At 42.6% G+C, this 16,618-nt stretch overlaps 1 protein-coding gene across 1 annotated transcript in view; it reads right to left on the reverse strand.

The window, feature by feature from the left end:
• Nucleotides 1-12,037, reverse strand: part of LOC130367687 (uncharacterized) — a 22,222-nt gene extending 10,185 nt beyond the window's left edge. Inside the window, exons 1-6 of the mRNA XM_056570290.1 lie at nt 11,727-12,037; nt 6,539-6,729; nt 6,326-6,461; nt 4,845-4,987; nt 2,275-2,448; nt 1,753-1,864 (exon numbers count right to left, since the gene is read on the reverse strand). Of these exons, the coding sequence (XP_056426265.1) occupies nt 1,753-1,864; nt 2,275-2,448; nt 4,845-4,987; nt 6,326-6,461; nt 6,539-6,688 (715 nt within the window). The 5' untranslated portion in view covers nt 6,689-6,729; nt 11,727-12,037. The remainder of the gene's footprint in view (nt 1-1,752; nt 1,865-2,274; nt 2,449-4,844; nt 4,988-6,325; nt 6,462-6,538; nt 6,730-11,726) is intronic.
• Nucleotides 12,038-16,618: the final 4,581 nt, after the last annotated feature.

Raw genomic sequence — 16,618 nt, forward strand, 5'->3', positions numbered from 1 at the left:
TACCCCTAGTCGCCTCTTAATAGGATAAATAAATGTATATATATTGATATATTTTATTATAGCATGTCTATGTACAGGACCTTAGAGGTCATGTTCCTTTAAATAATTGTGCCACGTTAAGGTTCAAGGACCTTTGGGTCATGTGACATGCCCAGAGTTCTGCGGGTCAGGACTGACAGGTTGGGCTGACCAGTAAGCTTTGTACCAACCACCTTTATATATAAGGGGCTGCTACCACTATATATCTTAGTTCCTGAACTTCAAATCAAGCACATCAATCTCGTATCATCATCAATTCAAGCTAGGCCTGAAGCCTAATCTTCTGCAGCCACTAAACTGAGTTATTCAGCTCAAAACTACTAAAATCCTGTGTGACTACTGCAACTCAACTATTCTAAATCCAGTAGCACAGTGGCTAGCAAATCAAAGATCATTGATACCTCAGAAGTCCCAGCAAACCTGTGAGGAACCTGTATCACGGTCCTCTATGCAAAGACTTATGTTTCCTGCAGTTGCATAAAATATGCAGTAAAGTTTATTCCAGTTTTCATGAATATCTGCTGTGGACATTCCGTTATTTCTCCATGCCATTTGTGGGACGGTTGGCTGTAGGACTATTACTTTGAGGAAACCTCACCCTGGCGTCACAACAATTGAGGGTTAATACAGTACCCTGCACTACCACCACTCGCAACACCCTATTCCACCATTCCACCCCAGACACCACAACTGTCTATGACAGGAGCTTCTTCAGGGTCCTGTACAGTACGCGCAATGTCCTAAAAAGTAACAGAGCCGCCCTCACCTGGTGTCCAAAGGAGCAGATAACCCTGGTACAGGTAAAGAGTACAGAACATGTAATACCTCCCTGTACTGAAGGGGGCGCTACCAGACACCAGTCAGTGCATACACTTCAGTAATACAGGGTTTTTTCCCAGTGAAATGTCTATTCTGATTGGTCAGTTCTTCCGGCCATTGACATGTATCACAGATCTGGACTGTCTGTAGCATTGTATGTTGTGTATGGTTTTAAGTTACAAAGGTCCAGAAAATTAAAATATTTTAACCTGAAGTTGAGGGACCACTGTATATAGAGAAGATGCTAGATTAAAGGAGTATTTTTTTTTCCTCAAATCAACTGGTGCCAGAAAGTTAAACAGATTTGTAAGTTACTTCTATTTAAAAATCTTAATCCTTCCAGTACTTCTCAGCTGCTGTATGCTCCAGAGGAAGATCTTTTATTTTAGAATTTCCTTCCTGTCTGACCACAGTGCTCTCTGCTGACCCCTCTGTCCATATCAGGAACTGTCCAGAGTAGGAGCAAATTCCCCATAGCAAACCTCTGCTGCTCTGCACAGTTCCGGACATGGAACATTGGAGCAATGTGGACAGACCGAAAAGAACTCAACTTCCTCTGGAGCATACAGCAGCTGATAAGTACTGGAAGGATTAAGATTTTTAAATAGAAGTAATTTAGAAACATGTTTGACTTTCTGGCACCAGTTGATTTTAAAAATATTGTTTTCCCACTGGAGTACCCCTTTAAGTCCAGCCACTTCACATAAGTGCCCATTACTAACAACTCCTCCATATGCAAGTTCATGTTAGACTTTAGAAATTGATAAACAAAGGGTCAAACTTAGTTAAACCTTTCTGTTACTCCATCCTCCCAATGTCTGCCCAAGGCCAAAAGACATTAGATTCTTGACAGGCCTCAAAGTTGAGACCACATGGAAAAATAAAGGTTCTTACCAAGTGCGGACCACGGTGGAGTCTTCTTCCAAGGTGGAGTATCCAGACCTGGAGTCATATTCAGAAACTGCTGCTTCATGAAGAGAGCTTGGTCGGCCTTAAACTGGAGACGCTGTACAAGACAATGACTTGTTAAAGGGGTACTCCGCCGTTCAGCGTTTGGAACACGCTGTTCCGAATGCTGGAGGCGGGAGCTCCTGATGTCATAGCCCCGCCCCCTCAATGCAAGTCTATGGGAGGGGGCGTGAAACGCCCCCTCCCATAGACTTGCATTGAGGGGGCGGGTCTATGACATCAGGAGCTCCCGCCTCCAGCGTTCGGAACAGCGTGTCCCAAACGCTGAGCACCGGGTACCCCTTTTAATGTAAAGATGTGGTCAGTGGATAGATATAGCAGTAATAAGAGAAGATACTGCAGGATAGCCTCAGAATTATAGGATTGTCTGACCATATGTCCCTTATACGTAAGGTTTATAGACGAGTGGTCATAACCTTGGCCCATGAATATTGGTGCAGCCATTACCTCTCTCCCCAGACGGATGGCTGCCTCGGTAAACTTATCCCGCTCATCCTGAAAGGCCCGCTTCTGCTCCTCAAAGGCCTCTCTGTCTTGTTGTAATCTCAGCTGCTCTTCCAAGAAGTATGCGTTCCACATAGGAGATTGCTGCCCTTCACCAGGCTGAGGCACCAACTGGTCCTGCGACAAAACATGGACTACTTTCATTGGGAGACTACTTTATTCCCCCAAGTGTTTCCTTAGGGTTTTTATTAAAGGGGTACTCTGGTGGAAACTTTTTTTTAATCAACTGGTGCCAGAAATTTAAACAGATTTGTTAATTACTTCTATTAAAAAAAAAAAAAATCTTAATCCTTCCAGTACTTATTAGCTGCTGACTACTACAGAGGAAGTTATTTTCTTTTTGGAACACAGAGCTCTCTGCTGACATCACGAGCACAGTGCTCTCTGCTGACATCTCTGTCCATTTTAAGAACTGTCCAGAGTAGGAGCAAATCCCCATAGAAAACATATGCTGCTCTGGACAGTTCCTAAAATGGACAGAGGTGTCAGCAGAGAGCACTGTGTTCCAAAAAGAATTTCCTCTGCAGTATTCAGCAGCTAAGTACTGGAAGGATTAAGATTTTTATTTTTTATTTTTTTTTTTTATAGAAATAAATTTACAAATCTGTTTAACTTTCTGGAACCAGTTGATTTAAAAATAAATAAATAAATAAATAAATAAAAGTTTTCCACCGGAGTACCCCTAAGTATGTATGTGAAACCAATTCCACCTCAGATGGAAACTCTGGATGCAACAAGCTCCTCTGGTACTGCCTCTGCTGAAAAAGGGCACGCCGCCAAACCTATAGACACCTGTTGGCTCTTCAAAGAAAATTTTGCATGCAACGTTTGGAAACAATGCCAGAGGAAAGTGATGTGAACCTGCCCTTACCAGATATCCCTTCCCTTAGGTTTGGCATCACATGTATGTGCACCTTGGGCAATAGCCAGGAACATGAACATAGATGTCAAAGCCCACTCCAAGCTCGGTGGGCGCAGATATCTGGCGTGCATGGCCCCCGGCCAACACAGGATCCATTATTATTAACTATAAAACTATGGAAAGTTTACTTCTACATTCCTTTCACTATTCCCTTTCCATTACCTACACACAATTACAAGGGTCATTATTGCATTGATGTAGATGGATATTGAAAATTTGTAAGCGTGTATGTCGCATAATATTATAAAGGAGAAAGATGGAGAGAAAGATGGAGAGAAAGATGGAGAGAAAGATGGAGAGAAAGATGGAGAGAAAGATGGAGAGAAAGATGGAGAGAAAGATGGAGAGAAAGATGGAGAGAAAGATGGAGAGAAAGATGGAGAGAAAGATAGCAGGAGAGAAAGATGGAGAGAAAGATGGAGAGAAAGATGGAGAGAAAGATAGCAGGAGAGAAAGATAGCAGGAGAGAAAGATAGCAGGAGAGAAAGATAGCAGGAGAGAAAGATAGCAGGAGAGAAAGATAGCAGGAGAGAAAGATAGCAGGAGAGAAAGATAGCAGGAGAGAAAGATAGCAGGAGAGAAAGATAGCAGGAGGAAAGATAGAAGGAGGGAAAGATAGAAGGAGGGAAAGATAGAAGGAGGGAAAGATAGAAGGAGGGAAAGATAGAAGGAGGGAAAGATAGAAGGAGGGAAAGATAGAAGGAGGGAAAGATAGAAGGAGGGAAAGATAGAAGGAGGGAAAGATAGAAGGAGAGAAAGATAGAAGGAGAGAAAGATAGAAGGAGAGAAAGATAGAAGGAGAGAAAGATAGAAGGAGAGAAAGATAGAAGGAGAGAAAGATAGAAGGAGAGAAAGATAGAAGGAGAGAAAGATAGAAGGAGAGAAAGATAGAAGGAGAGAAAGATAGAAGGAGAGAAAGATAGAAGGAGAGAAAGATAGAAGGAGGAAAGAAAGAAGGAGGAAAGAAAGAAGGAGGAAAGAAAGAAGGAGGAAAGAAAGAAGGAGGAAAGAAAGAAGGAGGAAAGAAAGAAGGAGGAAGGAAGAAAGGAGGAAGGAGGAAGGAAGAAAGGAGGAAGGAAGAAAGGAGGAAGGAATGAGGAAAGAAAGAAAGAAGAAAGAAAGAAGGAAGGAAGGAGGAAAGAAAGGAAGGAGGAAAGAAAGAAGGAAGGAAAAGGAAGGAAGGAGGAAAGAAAGAAGGAAGGAAAGAAAGAAGTAAGGAAAAGGAAGGAAGGAGGAAAGAAAGGAGGAAAGATGAAGAAAGAAAGAAAGAAAGAAAGAAAGGAAGAAAGGAAGAAAGGAAGAAAGAAAGAAGAAAGAAAGAAGAAAGAAAGGAAGAAAGAAAGGAAGAAAGAAAGGAAGAAAGAAAGGAAGAAAGAAAGAAAAGAAAGAAGGAAGAAAGAAAGAAAGATACAATCCTGCCACTACTGATAATGAATAAATAATCATGGCAGAAAAAAATAAAATATGCAAATTTATTAACTAATGTATATTACAAACACACTTCTAGTATCATCTACATTGTATCAAACTTTTTGCAAAGTACAGGTAGACTAATGTAGACGTATGTCCCCATTGTCCCCCCCCCATATACCTGTAATAGCTGCTGCTGTTGACTTATCAGCTCCCGGCTCTGTTCCAGCTCTTCTCTAAGCTCTTCTACCTCCTTCTTGAGCCGGGTCAGTTCCTTCTCATGGTCCGTCACACTGATCACATGGGTCACATCAGACTGTGCAACTATAGAGAACATACAAAAGCATAAGGTGAAGGTTAGAGAGCCTCATGTTACTTGGGTGGCCACCTGGACGGTATTTTACCGACACAGACGGTATTTTGGCCGCCCCGACAGTATTTTTATATTAAAAAAATATATACCGGCCATGGAATACCAGTGTTTCCCAACCAGTGAGCCACCAGCTGTTGCAAAACTACAACTCCCAGCATGCCCGGACAGCCAACGGCTGTCCGGGCATGCTGGGAGTTGTGGTTTTGCAACAGCTGGAGGCACCCCTGGTTGGGAAACATTGACCTATACTGTATACTACTAAATAGTCCAACATCCTGTGAGTTGTGGTTTTGCAACAGCTGGAGGCACCCCTGGTTGAAAAACACTGACCTATACTATATAGTCCAACATGCCGGGAGTTAGGCCACGTTTACACTACAGAATTCTCGCGGAATTCCGCGGTGTGAGCTTAACATTAGTGTGAATGGGTCTCCGCGAGACCCGTTCACACTGCGGAATTTCCGCGGCAGAAATTGTTCCGCGCAAAGAAAGAACATGTTCATTCTTTGCGCGGATTCCGCGAGCACTGCATAGCCATCAATGGTGACGGCTCAGTGCCCCGCGGCCCTAGCGCCGAAGTCCCTCGGCGGTGGCCGCCAGGCGGAATCTCCGCTCGTGGAATTCAGCGAGCGGAGATTCCTTAGTGTGAACGGGGCCTAATAGTTTTCATTTGTGGCAGCTGATGAGCCGCAGGCTATATCAAGGCATGCTGGGAGTTGTAGTTAGTAACTAACTAGAACACCCAAATTTAATATAAAATAAAATATATAAAATAAAATAAAATATATAAAAAATAAAATAAAATATATAAAAAATTAAATAAAATATATAAAAAATAAAATATATAAAAAATAAAATAAAATATATAAAAAATAAAATATATAAAAAATAAAATATATAAAAAAAAAAAAAATATATATATATATAAAAAAAAAATGGTACTGCTAAAAACTAGATCAGGGCGCAAAACAATGAGCCCTCATACAGGATCGAATAAGGAAAAATTAAAAGGTTACAGGGGTCAATAGGACAAAATGTCCCCGCATGTGTATCCTGTGATGTTACGTACATATAATTTATGTAAATTAGCACGGATGGTATTTTTTTTCACCAAGAAAGATGCCAACCCTACACGTGGCCAGCACATCTCTCGTTTTAGTGTGTGACCATTTTATCAATACTCTAGTAGGGTCGTGCCAGGTTCATGGTACTGTAGTTGAATTTGGCGCCAGAAAGACATCCCAAAATTGCAATTTTACATATTTTTTTTTTCCAATAATCTCCATCACCTCGGGCTTCCAGTATCTCCACCAGCTGCTTGAGGCTGCTCCACTGCTTCTTTAGGCTCCCTGTTACCCCCACATCTCCAACCCGGTTGGGCCTTGTCCGTCCAGCACCAACACGCTTGTTTACTACTGGAGAATCCTGGAGAAAATACACGAGATGAAACTAGACGTATAGGTGGGTGTCATGGTGGAGTAAGAAACTGCAGCACGACTTACATTTGTGGTCACCCTGCCAAGAACGCCTTCATGTCGGATGAGGATGGCCCGCACCTCTCTCCTCATCTGTTCATGGAATTTCTTCAGGTCACTATTCTCCGTAATAACATCGCGGACATTCTTCTCAGACATCCCTGATGAGCGCAGCATGATTCCTAATACCCCCTAGAGGGGCCGAACTTCACCACCCACTGAGGAAGAGAAAAGATATGGAAATAGGGTAGACGTATTTATGTAATACATGTCCCTTAGTTTCCCAGCAGTTAAAATCTTATTACAGTAACCCGGCTCCTGATCCTCTTATTACCCTATAACATCTTATTACAGTAACCCGGCTCCTGATCCTCTTATTACCCTATAACATCTTATTACAGTAACCCGGCTCCTGATCCTCTTATTACCCTATAACATCTTATTACAGTAACCCGGCTCCTGATCCTCTTATTACCCTATAACACCTTATTACAGTAACCCGGCTCCTGATCCTCTTATTACCCCTATAACATCTTATTACAGTAACCCGGCTCCTGATCCTCTTATTACCCTATAACATCTTATTACAGTAACCCGGCTCCTGATCCCCTTATTACCCCTATAACATCTTATTACAGTAACCCGGCTCCTGATCCTCTTATTACCCTATAACATCTTATTACAGTAACCCGGCTCCTGATCCTCTTATTACCCTATAACATCTTATTACAGTAACCCGGCTCCTGATCCTCTTATTACCCTATAACATCTTATTACAGTAACCCGGCTCCTGATCCCCTTATTACCCCTATAACATCTTATTACAGTAACCCGGCTCCTGATCCTCTTATTACCCTATAACATCTTATTACAGTAACCCGGCTCCTGATCCTCTTATTACCCCTATAACATCTTATTACAGTAACCCGGCTCCTGATCCTCTTATTACCCTATAACATCTTATTACAGTAACCCGGCTCCTGATCCTCTTATTACCCTATAACATCTTATTGCAGTAACCCGGCTCCTGATCCTCTTATTACCCTATAACATCTTATTACAGTAACCCGGCTCCTGATCCTCTTATTACCCTATAACATCTTATTACAGTAACCCATCTCCTGATCCTCTTATTACCCTATAACATCTTATTACAGTAACCCGGCTCCTGATCCTCTTATTACCCTATAACATCTTATTACAGTAACCCGGCTCCTGATCCTCTTATTACCCTATAACATCTTATTACAGTAACCCGGCTCCTGATCCTCTTATTACCCCTATAACATCTTATTACAGTAACCCGGCTCCTGATCCTCTTATTACCCTATAACATCTTATTACAGTAACCCGGCTCCTGATCCTCTTATTACCCTATAGCATCTTATTACAGTAACCCGGCTCCTGATCCTCTTATTACCCTATAACATCTTATTACAGTAACCCGGCTCCTGATCCTCTTATTACCCTATAACATCTTATTACAGTAACCCGGCTCCTGATCCTCTTATTACCCTATAACATCTTATTACAGTAACCCGGCTCCTGATCCTCTTATTACCCCTATAACATCTTATTACAGTAACCCGGCTCCTGATCCTCTTATTACCCTATAACATCTTATTACAGTAACCCGGCTCCTGATCCTCTTATTACCCTATAGCATCTTATTACAGTAACCCGGCTCCTGATCCTCTTATTACCCTATAACATCTTATTACAGTAACCCGGCTCCTGATCCTCTTATTACCCTATAACATCTTATTACAGTAACCCGGCTCCTGATCCTCTTATTACCCTATAACATCTTATTACAGTAACCCGGCTCCTGATCCTCTTATTACCCTATAACATCTTATTACAGTAACCCGGCTCCTGATCCTCTTATTACCCTATAACATCTTATTACAGTAACCCGGCTCCTGATCCTCTTATTACCCTATATCATCCTATTACAGTAACCCGGCTCCTGATCCTCTTATTACCCTATAACATCTTATTACAGTAACCCGGCTCCTGATCCTCTTATTACCCCTATAACCTCTTATTACAGTAACCCGGCTCCTGATCCTCTTATTACCCTATAACATCTTATTACAGTAACCCGGCTCCTGATCCTCTTATTACACTATAACATCTTATTACAGTAACCCGGCTCCTGATCCTCTTATTACCCTATAACACCTTATTACAGTAACCCGGCTCCTGATCATCTTATTACCCTATATCATCCTATTACAGTAACCCGGCTCCTGATCCTCTTATTACCCTATAACATCTTATTACAGTAACCCGGCTCCTGATCCTCTTATTACCCTATATCATCCTATTACAGTAACCCGGCTCCTGATCCTCTTATTACCCTATAACATCTTATTACAGTAACCCGGCTCCTGATCCTCTTATTACCCTATAACATCTTATTACAGTAACCCGGCTCAAAACCATGTCTAAGCACGCTGGAACATAGCGGATTGTTTTTGCCTGGCACGTAGGACACAGCCAACAGCACCGTAGTACAAAGAAACCTTAACATCCTTATCAGTGGATTCTATATACAGTAAACTCTGTCCAGCTACAATATTTCCATATACAAATACAAAGATGCAAATGTCACAACCAAAAATCAACAGACGTCATTTCCATGTCAGTGCGGTAACAGGAGGACTTTGCTCAGTCTACTGCCGCCATTGGGCCTCACAGAACAATGGGACAAATACGTCAGACCAACAAGGAATGAAATTTATAAAACGCTGACGGAGGGGGAAATTCTAACAGTGTGATTTATTAAGGGGATATATCTAGGCCAGGGTGCCTCCAGCTGTTGCAAAATTACAACTCTCAGCATGCCTAGACAGCCAAATACTGTCATAGACATCCTATAGTCCAGTGCTTCCCAACCAGGGTGCCTCCAGCTGTTGCAAAACTACAACTCCCAGTATGCCCGGACAGCCGAAGGCTGTCCGGGCATGCTGGGAGTTGTAGTTTTGCAACAGCTGGAGGCGCCCTGGTTGTAAAAACACCGGTCTTGGCAGCAGCATATAGAAACGTATCCACACAGGTGCCAGTGTTTTCTGAGCAGGAAATCGATCCACACTTTGCAAAACAAATGAAATAGGGAGCAAAGACTTTAAAGGGGTTATCCAGGAAAAAAACCAATATATATATATATATATTCCAGAAAGTTAAACAGATTTGTAAATTACTTCTATTAAAAAAAAATATATTAATCCTTTCAGTACTTCTGATCTTCTGAAGTCGAGTTGTTCTTTTCTGTCTAAGTGCTCTCTGATGACACCTGTCTCGGGAACCGCCCAGTTTAGAAGCAAATCCCCACAGCAAACTTCTTCTACTCTGTGCAGTTCTTGAGACAAGCAGAGATGTCACCAGAGAGCACAGTTGCCAGACAGAAAACAACAACTCAACTTCAGCAGCTGATAATTATTGAAAGGATTAAGATTTTTTTAATAGAAGTAATTTACAAATCTGTTTAACTTTCTGGAGCCAGTTGATATAAAAAAATAAAAAAAAAGTTTTTGCCTGGCATACCCCTTTAATAGGCAATTTCCATCTGCAAACAGGTAAAAGTAGCCTGTGCCATGTATTTTCGATGCTCACTTGAACAACTGACCACAAGAACGGATGTAATATACATGCAAAATACGTGTGTGTGTGTGTGTGTGTGTGTGTGTGTGTGTGTGTGTGTGTGTGTGTGTGTGTGTGTGAGAAAGCATAAGGATCCTAATTATCCTAGGGCAGTAAGGTGCCCTTGATTGATCCTAATTACCAAATCCCAGGGTAAAAAAAAAAAAAAAAACTATTTAGCTGGGTTCACACTACGTTTTTGCCATACTGTTTTCAATCAGTTTTTCTAAAGAAAACTGTATGGCAAAAACAACAGATGGAACAGTATGGGGAAAAAGTAAGCCGTATGCGTTTCTAAACCGTTTACTGTTTTTAAAAGTGCATATGGTTCCGTCCGTTTTTCAAAAAAAAAAAAAAATGGGATGTTGGGTGGGGACTTTAGGATGCAATGTGCAAAGTAAAAACCATACGGAACCGTATACATGTGCGTTTCCCATTGATGTCCATGTTAAAAAAATAAATAAAAAAAGTATGCGGTTGCAGTACAGTTTTTATACCGGAGACAAAACCGCCTTTGACCACGATTTTGTCTGCGGTTTAAAAACCGAACTGCAACCGCATACTTTTTTTTTATTTATTTTTTTAACATGGACATCAATGGGAAACGCACATGTATACGGTTCCGTATGGGAAACTGTATACGGTTTTTACATTGTACATGCACATTTGCATCCTAAATTCTCCCCCCCCCCCCATAAAAAAAAAAAATGGACAAAATTTTTATTTTATTTAAAAAAAAAAAAAATAATTTACATTTTGTCCATTTTTAATGGGGGGGGGGGGGGGGGGGGATTTGGGATGCAAATGTGCATGTACAATGTAAAAACCGTATACAGTTTCCCATACGGAACCCTATACATTTGCGTTTCCTATTGACGTCCAGGTTAAAAAAAAACGTGTGCCGTTGCAGTTTGGTTTTTAAACCGGAGACAAAATCGTGGTCAACTGCGGTTTTGTCTCTGGTATAAAAACCGTACTGCAACCGCATAGGTTTTTTTTTTTTTTTTTTTAACATGGACGTCAATGGGAAACGCACATGTATACGGTTCCATACGGTTTTTACTTTGAACATGCACATTTGCATCCCAAATTCCCCCCATTAAAAATGGACAAAATTTTAATAAAAACGAACAGAACCGTATGCACTTTTAAAAACAGTATACGGTTTACTTTTTCCCCCATACGGTTTTCTTTACAAAAACGGATTTAAAACAGTATGGCTAATCTACAAATCTGTTTTAACTTTCTGGCACCAGTTGATTAAAAAGAAAAAAAATAATATTTATATATATATTTATATTGTTTTCCACCGGCGTACCCCTTTAACTCCCTATATCATTACAGCCGACACGGTCCATTCTGGCATAGATTTTAATTTTGTCGGGGGATTACAGATTTTTTTAAGGGTAACTACATAATAAAAGTTACATTTTAGGGGCTGTCTAATAGTTTTTTGGTTTTTTTCACCCCGACCTTTGGTAATTAGTGTGTGTGTGAAAGCAGCCTAGAGTTCAAGCAACAACAGGTTAAACACCCCCCCACATATACAAGTGACACGGCGCCCCCTTACCAGTGTCTGCTGATTGATCGTGAGCTCTTGGTGCAAAGTGCAGTGAATGGGATTTGTCTATAGAAGACGTTATCCGTGCGCTCACAGGGATAAAATACAATAAAAAATAAATCACCATAGCAACTATAGGACCTGGTCAGGTGACACTTATCAACTACATCTGATTGATCTCCAGGGAACAGCTGCGGGAGTTAACTATTGCCGTGCTGACATGGAATTGGGCTGGGATTCCACACCAGGGAGCCTCCAGCTGTTGCCAACCTACACCTACCAGCATGGTGGACAGCCAAAATGCTGTCCGGGCATGCTGGGAGTTGTAGTTTGGCAACCCTGGTTGGGAAACACTGGCGTAAGGGCTCCAGCAGCCGGTGCATACCATATAATTTTTTTTATAATCTTTTTTATATCTATTTATTATTAGCTTATTATGTTTATTATTTTTTATTATGATTGTTTATTATTATATTATGATTAATATTTGCATTGTTATCAATATTATTTTTATTATGTTTATTAACTGTTTAATGTATAATTATTATTTTTAATTGTTATGCTTATTATTGCCTGTTTATTATTATTTTATTGTTATTAATATTATTATTTTTTTATTATTATTGTTTAGCATTTTTTATTATGTTTATTATAGTGTTATGTTAATTATTTTAGTTATTAATATTATTATTTTTATTATTATTGTATTATATTACTGTTATTATTATTATGTGTAGTATTATCTGTTTATTATCTTATGTTTATAATTATTATCTGTTTATTATTTATTTAAATGTTTATTATAATATCTGTTTTTTTAATTATTTATTATGTATACATTTTTTTGGGCACTGATTTGCACATAGGATAACAATGCTGCAGATTATCTGCTTCAGATACATTATTTGTACAGCAGCAAATCTGCACCAAATTGTACAGATTTTTGGTATGGATGTCACTGTTATGGGGGCACTGTGGATGTCATTGTTATGGGGGCACTGTGGATGTCACTGTTATGGGGGCACTGTGGATGTCACTGTTATGGGGGCACTGTGGATGTCACTGTTATGGAGCACTGTGGATGTCACTGTTATGGGGGCACTGTGGATGTCACTGTTATGGGGGCACTGTGGATGTCACTGTTATGGTGGGCACTGTGGATGTCACTGTTATGGGGGCACTGTGAATGTCACTGTTATGGGGGCACTGTGGATGTCCCTGTTATGGGGGCACTGTGGATGTCCGTGTTATGGGGTCACTGTGAATGTCTCTGATATGGGGGCACTGTGGATGTCCCTTTAATGGGGGCACTGTGGATGTTCCTGTTATGGGGGGCACTGTGGATGTCCCTGTTATGGGGGGCACTGTGGATGTCCCTGTTATGAGGGGGGACTGTGAATGTCTCTGTTATGGGGGCACTGTGGATGTCACTGTTATGAGGGGGACTGTGAATGTCTCTGTTATGGGGACACTGTGGATGTCCCTGTTATTGGGGAGCACTGTGGATGTCACTGTTATGGGAGCACTGTGGATGTCATTGTTATGGGGGCACTGTGGATGTCACTGTTATGGAGGCACTGTGGGTGTCATTATTATGGGGCACTGTTGATGTCACTGTTAGGGGCACTGTGGGTGTCATTATTATGGAGAGCACTGTAGGTGTCATTATTATGGGGGCACTGTGGGTGTCACTGTTATGGGGGCACTGTGGATGTCACTGTTATGGGAGCACTGTGGATATCATTGTTATGGGAGCACTGTGGATGTCACTGTTATGGGGGCACTGTGGATGTCACTGCTATGGGAGCACTGTGGATATCATTGTTATGGGAGCACTGTGGATGTCACTGTTATGGGGCACTGTGGATGTCACTGTAATGGGGCACTGTGGATATCACTGTTATGGGAGCACTGTGGATGTCATTGTTATGGGGCACTGTGGATTTCACTGTTATGGGGGCACTGTGGATGTCACTGTTATGGGGCACTGTGGATTTCACTGTTATGGGGGCACTGTGGATGTCACTGTTATGGGGCACTGTGGATTTCACTGTTATGGAAGCACTGTGGATGTCACTGTTATGGGAGCATTGTGGATGTCATTGTTATGGGGCACTGTGGATTTCACTGTTATGGGGGCACTGTGGATGACACTGTTATGGGAGCATTGTGGATATCACTGTTATGGGGCACTGTGGATGTCATTGTTATGGAGCACTGTGGATGACACTGTTATGGGGGCACTGGGGATGTCACTGTTATGGGGGCACTGTGGAAGTCACTGTTATGGGGGCACTGTGAATGTCATTGTTATGGGGGCACTGTGAATGTCACTGTTATGGGGGCACTGTGGATGTCACTGTTATGGGGGCACTGTGAATGTCACTGTTATGGGGGCACTGTGGATGTCACTGTTATGAGGGCACTGTGGATGTCAATGTTATGGAGCACTGTGGATGTCACTGTTATGGAGCACTGTGGATGTCATTGTTATGGGGGCACAGTGGATGTCACTGATATGGGGGCACTGTGGATGTCACTGTTTTAAAGGCACTGTGAATGTCACTGTTATGGGGGCACTGTGAATGTCCATGTTATGGCACTGTGGATGTCACTGTTATGGGAGCACTGTGGATGTCACTGTTATGAGGGCACTTTGAATGTCTGTTATGGGGGCACTGTGGATGTCCCTGTTATGGGAGCGCTGTGGATGTCCCTGTTATGGGGCACTGTGGATGTTCCTGTTATGGGGGGCACTGTGGATGTCCCTGTTATTGGGGCACTGTGGATGTCCGTGTTATGGGGTCACTGTGAATGTCTCTGATATGGGGGCACTGTGGATGTCCCTGTTATGGGGCCACTGTGAATGTCTCTGATATGGGGGCACTGTGGATGTCCCTGTTATGGGGGCACTGTGGATGTTCCTGTTATGGGGGGCACTGTGGATGTCCCTGTTATGGGGGGCACTGTGGATGTCCCTGTTATGAGGGGGACTGTGAATGTCTCTGTTATGGGGGCACTGTGGATGTCCCTGTTATGAGGGGGACTGTGAATGTCTCTGTTATGGGGGCACTGTGAATATCTCTATTATGGGGGCACTGTGGATGTCCCTGTTATTGGGGAGCACTGTGGATGTCACTGTTATGGGGGCACTGTGGATGTTATTGTTATGGGGCACTGTAGATGTTATTGTTATGGAGCACTGAGGATGTCACTGTTATGGGGGCACTGTGGATGTCACTGTTACGGGCACAGTGGATGTCACTGTTATGGGGGCACTGTAGATGTCACTGTTATGGGGGCACTGTGGATGTCACTGTTATGGGGGCACTGTGGATGTCACTGTTATGGGGGCACTGTGGATGTCACTGTTCTGGGAGCACTGTGGATGTCATTGTTATGGGAGCACTGTGGATGTCACTGTTATTGGGGCACTGTGGATGTCACTGTTATGGGAGCACTGTGGATGTCACTGTTATGGGCACAGTGGATGTCACTGTTATGGGGGTACTGTAGATGTCACTGTTATGGGGGCACTGTGGATGTCACTGTTATGGGGGCACTGTGGATGTCACTGTTATGGGGGCACTGTGGATGTCACTGTTATGGGAGCACTGTGGATGTCATTGTTATGGGAGCACTGTGGATATCACTGTTATTGGGGCACTGTGGATGTCACTTTTATGGGAGCACTGTGGATGTCATTGTTATGGGGGCACTGTGGATGTCTCTGATATGGGGGCACTGTGGATGTCACTGTTATGGGGGAACTGTGGATGTCACTTTTATTGGGGCACTGTGGATATCACTGTTATGGGGGCATTGTGGATGTCACTTTTATGGGAGCACTGTGGATGTCATTGTTATGGGGGCACTGTGGATGTCACTGTTATGGGGGCACTGTGGATGTCACTGTTATGGGGGCACAGTGGATGTCACTGTTATGGGAGCACTGTGGATGTCACTGTTATGGGGGCACTGTGGATGTCACTGTTATGGGAGCATTGTGGATGTCACTGTTATGGGGGCACTGTGGATGTCATTGTTATGGGAGCACTGTGGATGTCACCGTTATGCGGGGCACTGTGGATGTCAATGTTATGGGAGCACTGTGGATGTCAGTTATAGGGGGCACTGTGGGTGTCATTATTATGTGGGCACTGTGGGTGTCATTATTATGGGGCACTGTTGATGTCACTGTTAGGGGCACTGTGGGTGTCATTATTATGGAGAGCACTGTAGGTGTCATTATTATGGGGGCACTGTGGATGTCACTGTTATGGGGGCACTGTGGATGTCACTGTTATGGGGGCACTGTGGATGTCACTGTTATGGGGGCACTGTGGATGTCATTATTATGTGGGCACTGTGGGTGTCATTATTATGGGGGCACTGTGGGTTTCATTATTATTGATACCACTGTGGGTGTTATTATGATTATGGGGGCACTGTGGGTGTTATTATGATTATGGGGGCACTGTTGATGTGACTGTTAGGGGCACTGTGGGTGTCATTATTATGGGGAGCAATGTGGGTGTCATTATTATGGAGAGCACTGTGGGTGTCATTATTATGGGGGCACTGTGGGTGTCATTATTATGGGGAGCAATGTGGGTGTCATTATTATGGAGAGCACTGTGGGTGTCATTATTATGGGGAGCAATGTGGGTGTCATTATTATGGGGAGCAATGTGGGTGTCATTATTATGGAGAGCTCTGTGGATGTCATTATTATGGGGAGCAATGTGGGTGTCATTATTATGGGGAGCAATGTGGGTGTCATTATTATGGAGAGCTCTGTGGGTGTCATTATTATGGGGAGCAATGTGGGTGTCATTACTATGTGGGCACTGTGGGTGTCATTATTATGGGGAGCAATGTGGGTGTCATTACTATGTGGG

This window comes from Hyla sarda, chromosome 4, assembly GCF_029499605.1.
Source record: "Hyla sarda isolate aHylSar1 chromosome 4, aHylSar1.hap1, whole genome shotgun sequence".
Taxonomy (NCBI): Eukaryota; Metazoa; Chordata; class Amphibia; order Anura; family Hylidae; genus Hyla; species Hyla sarda.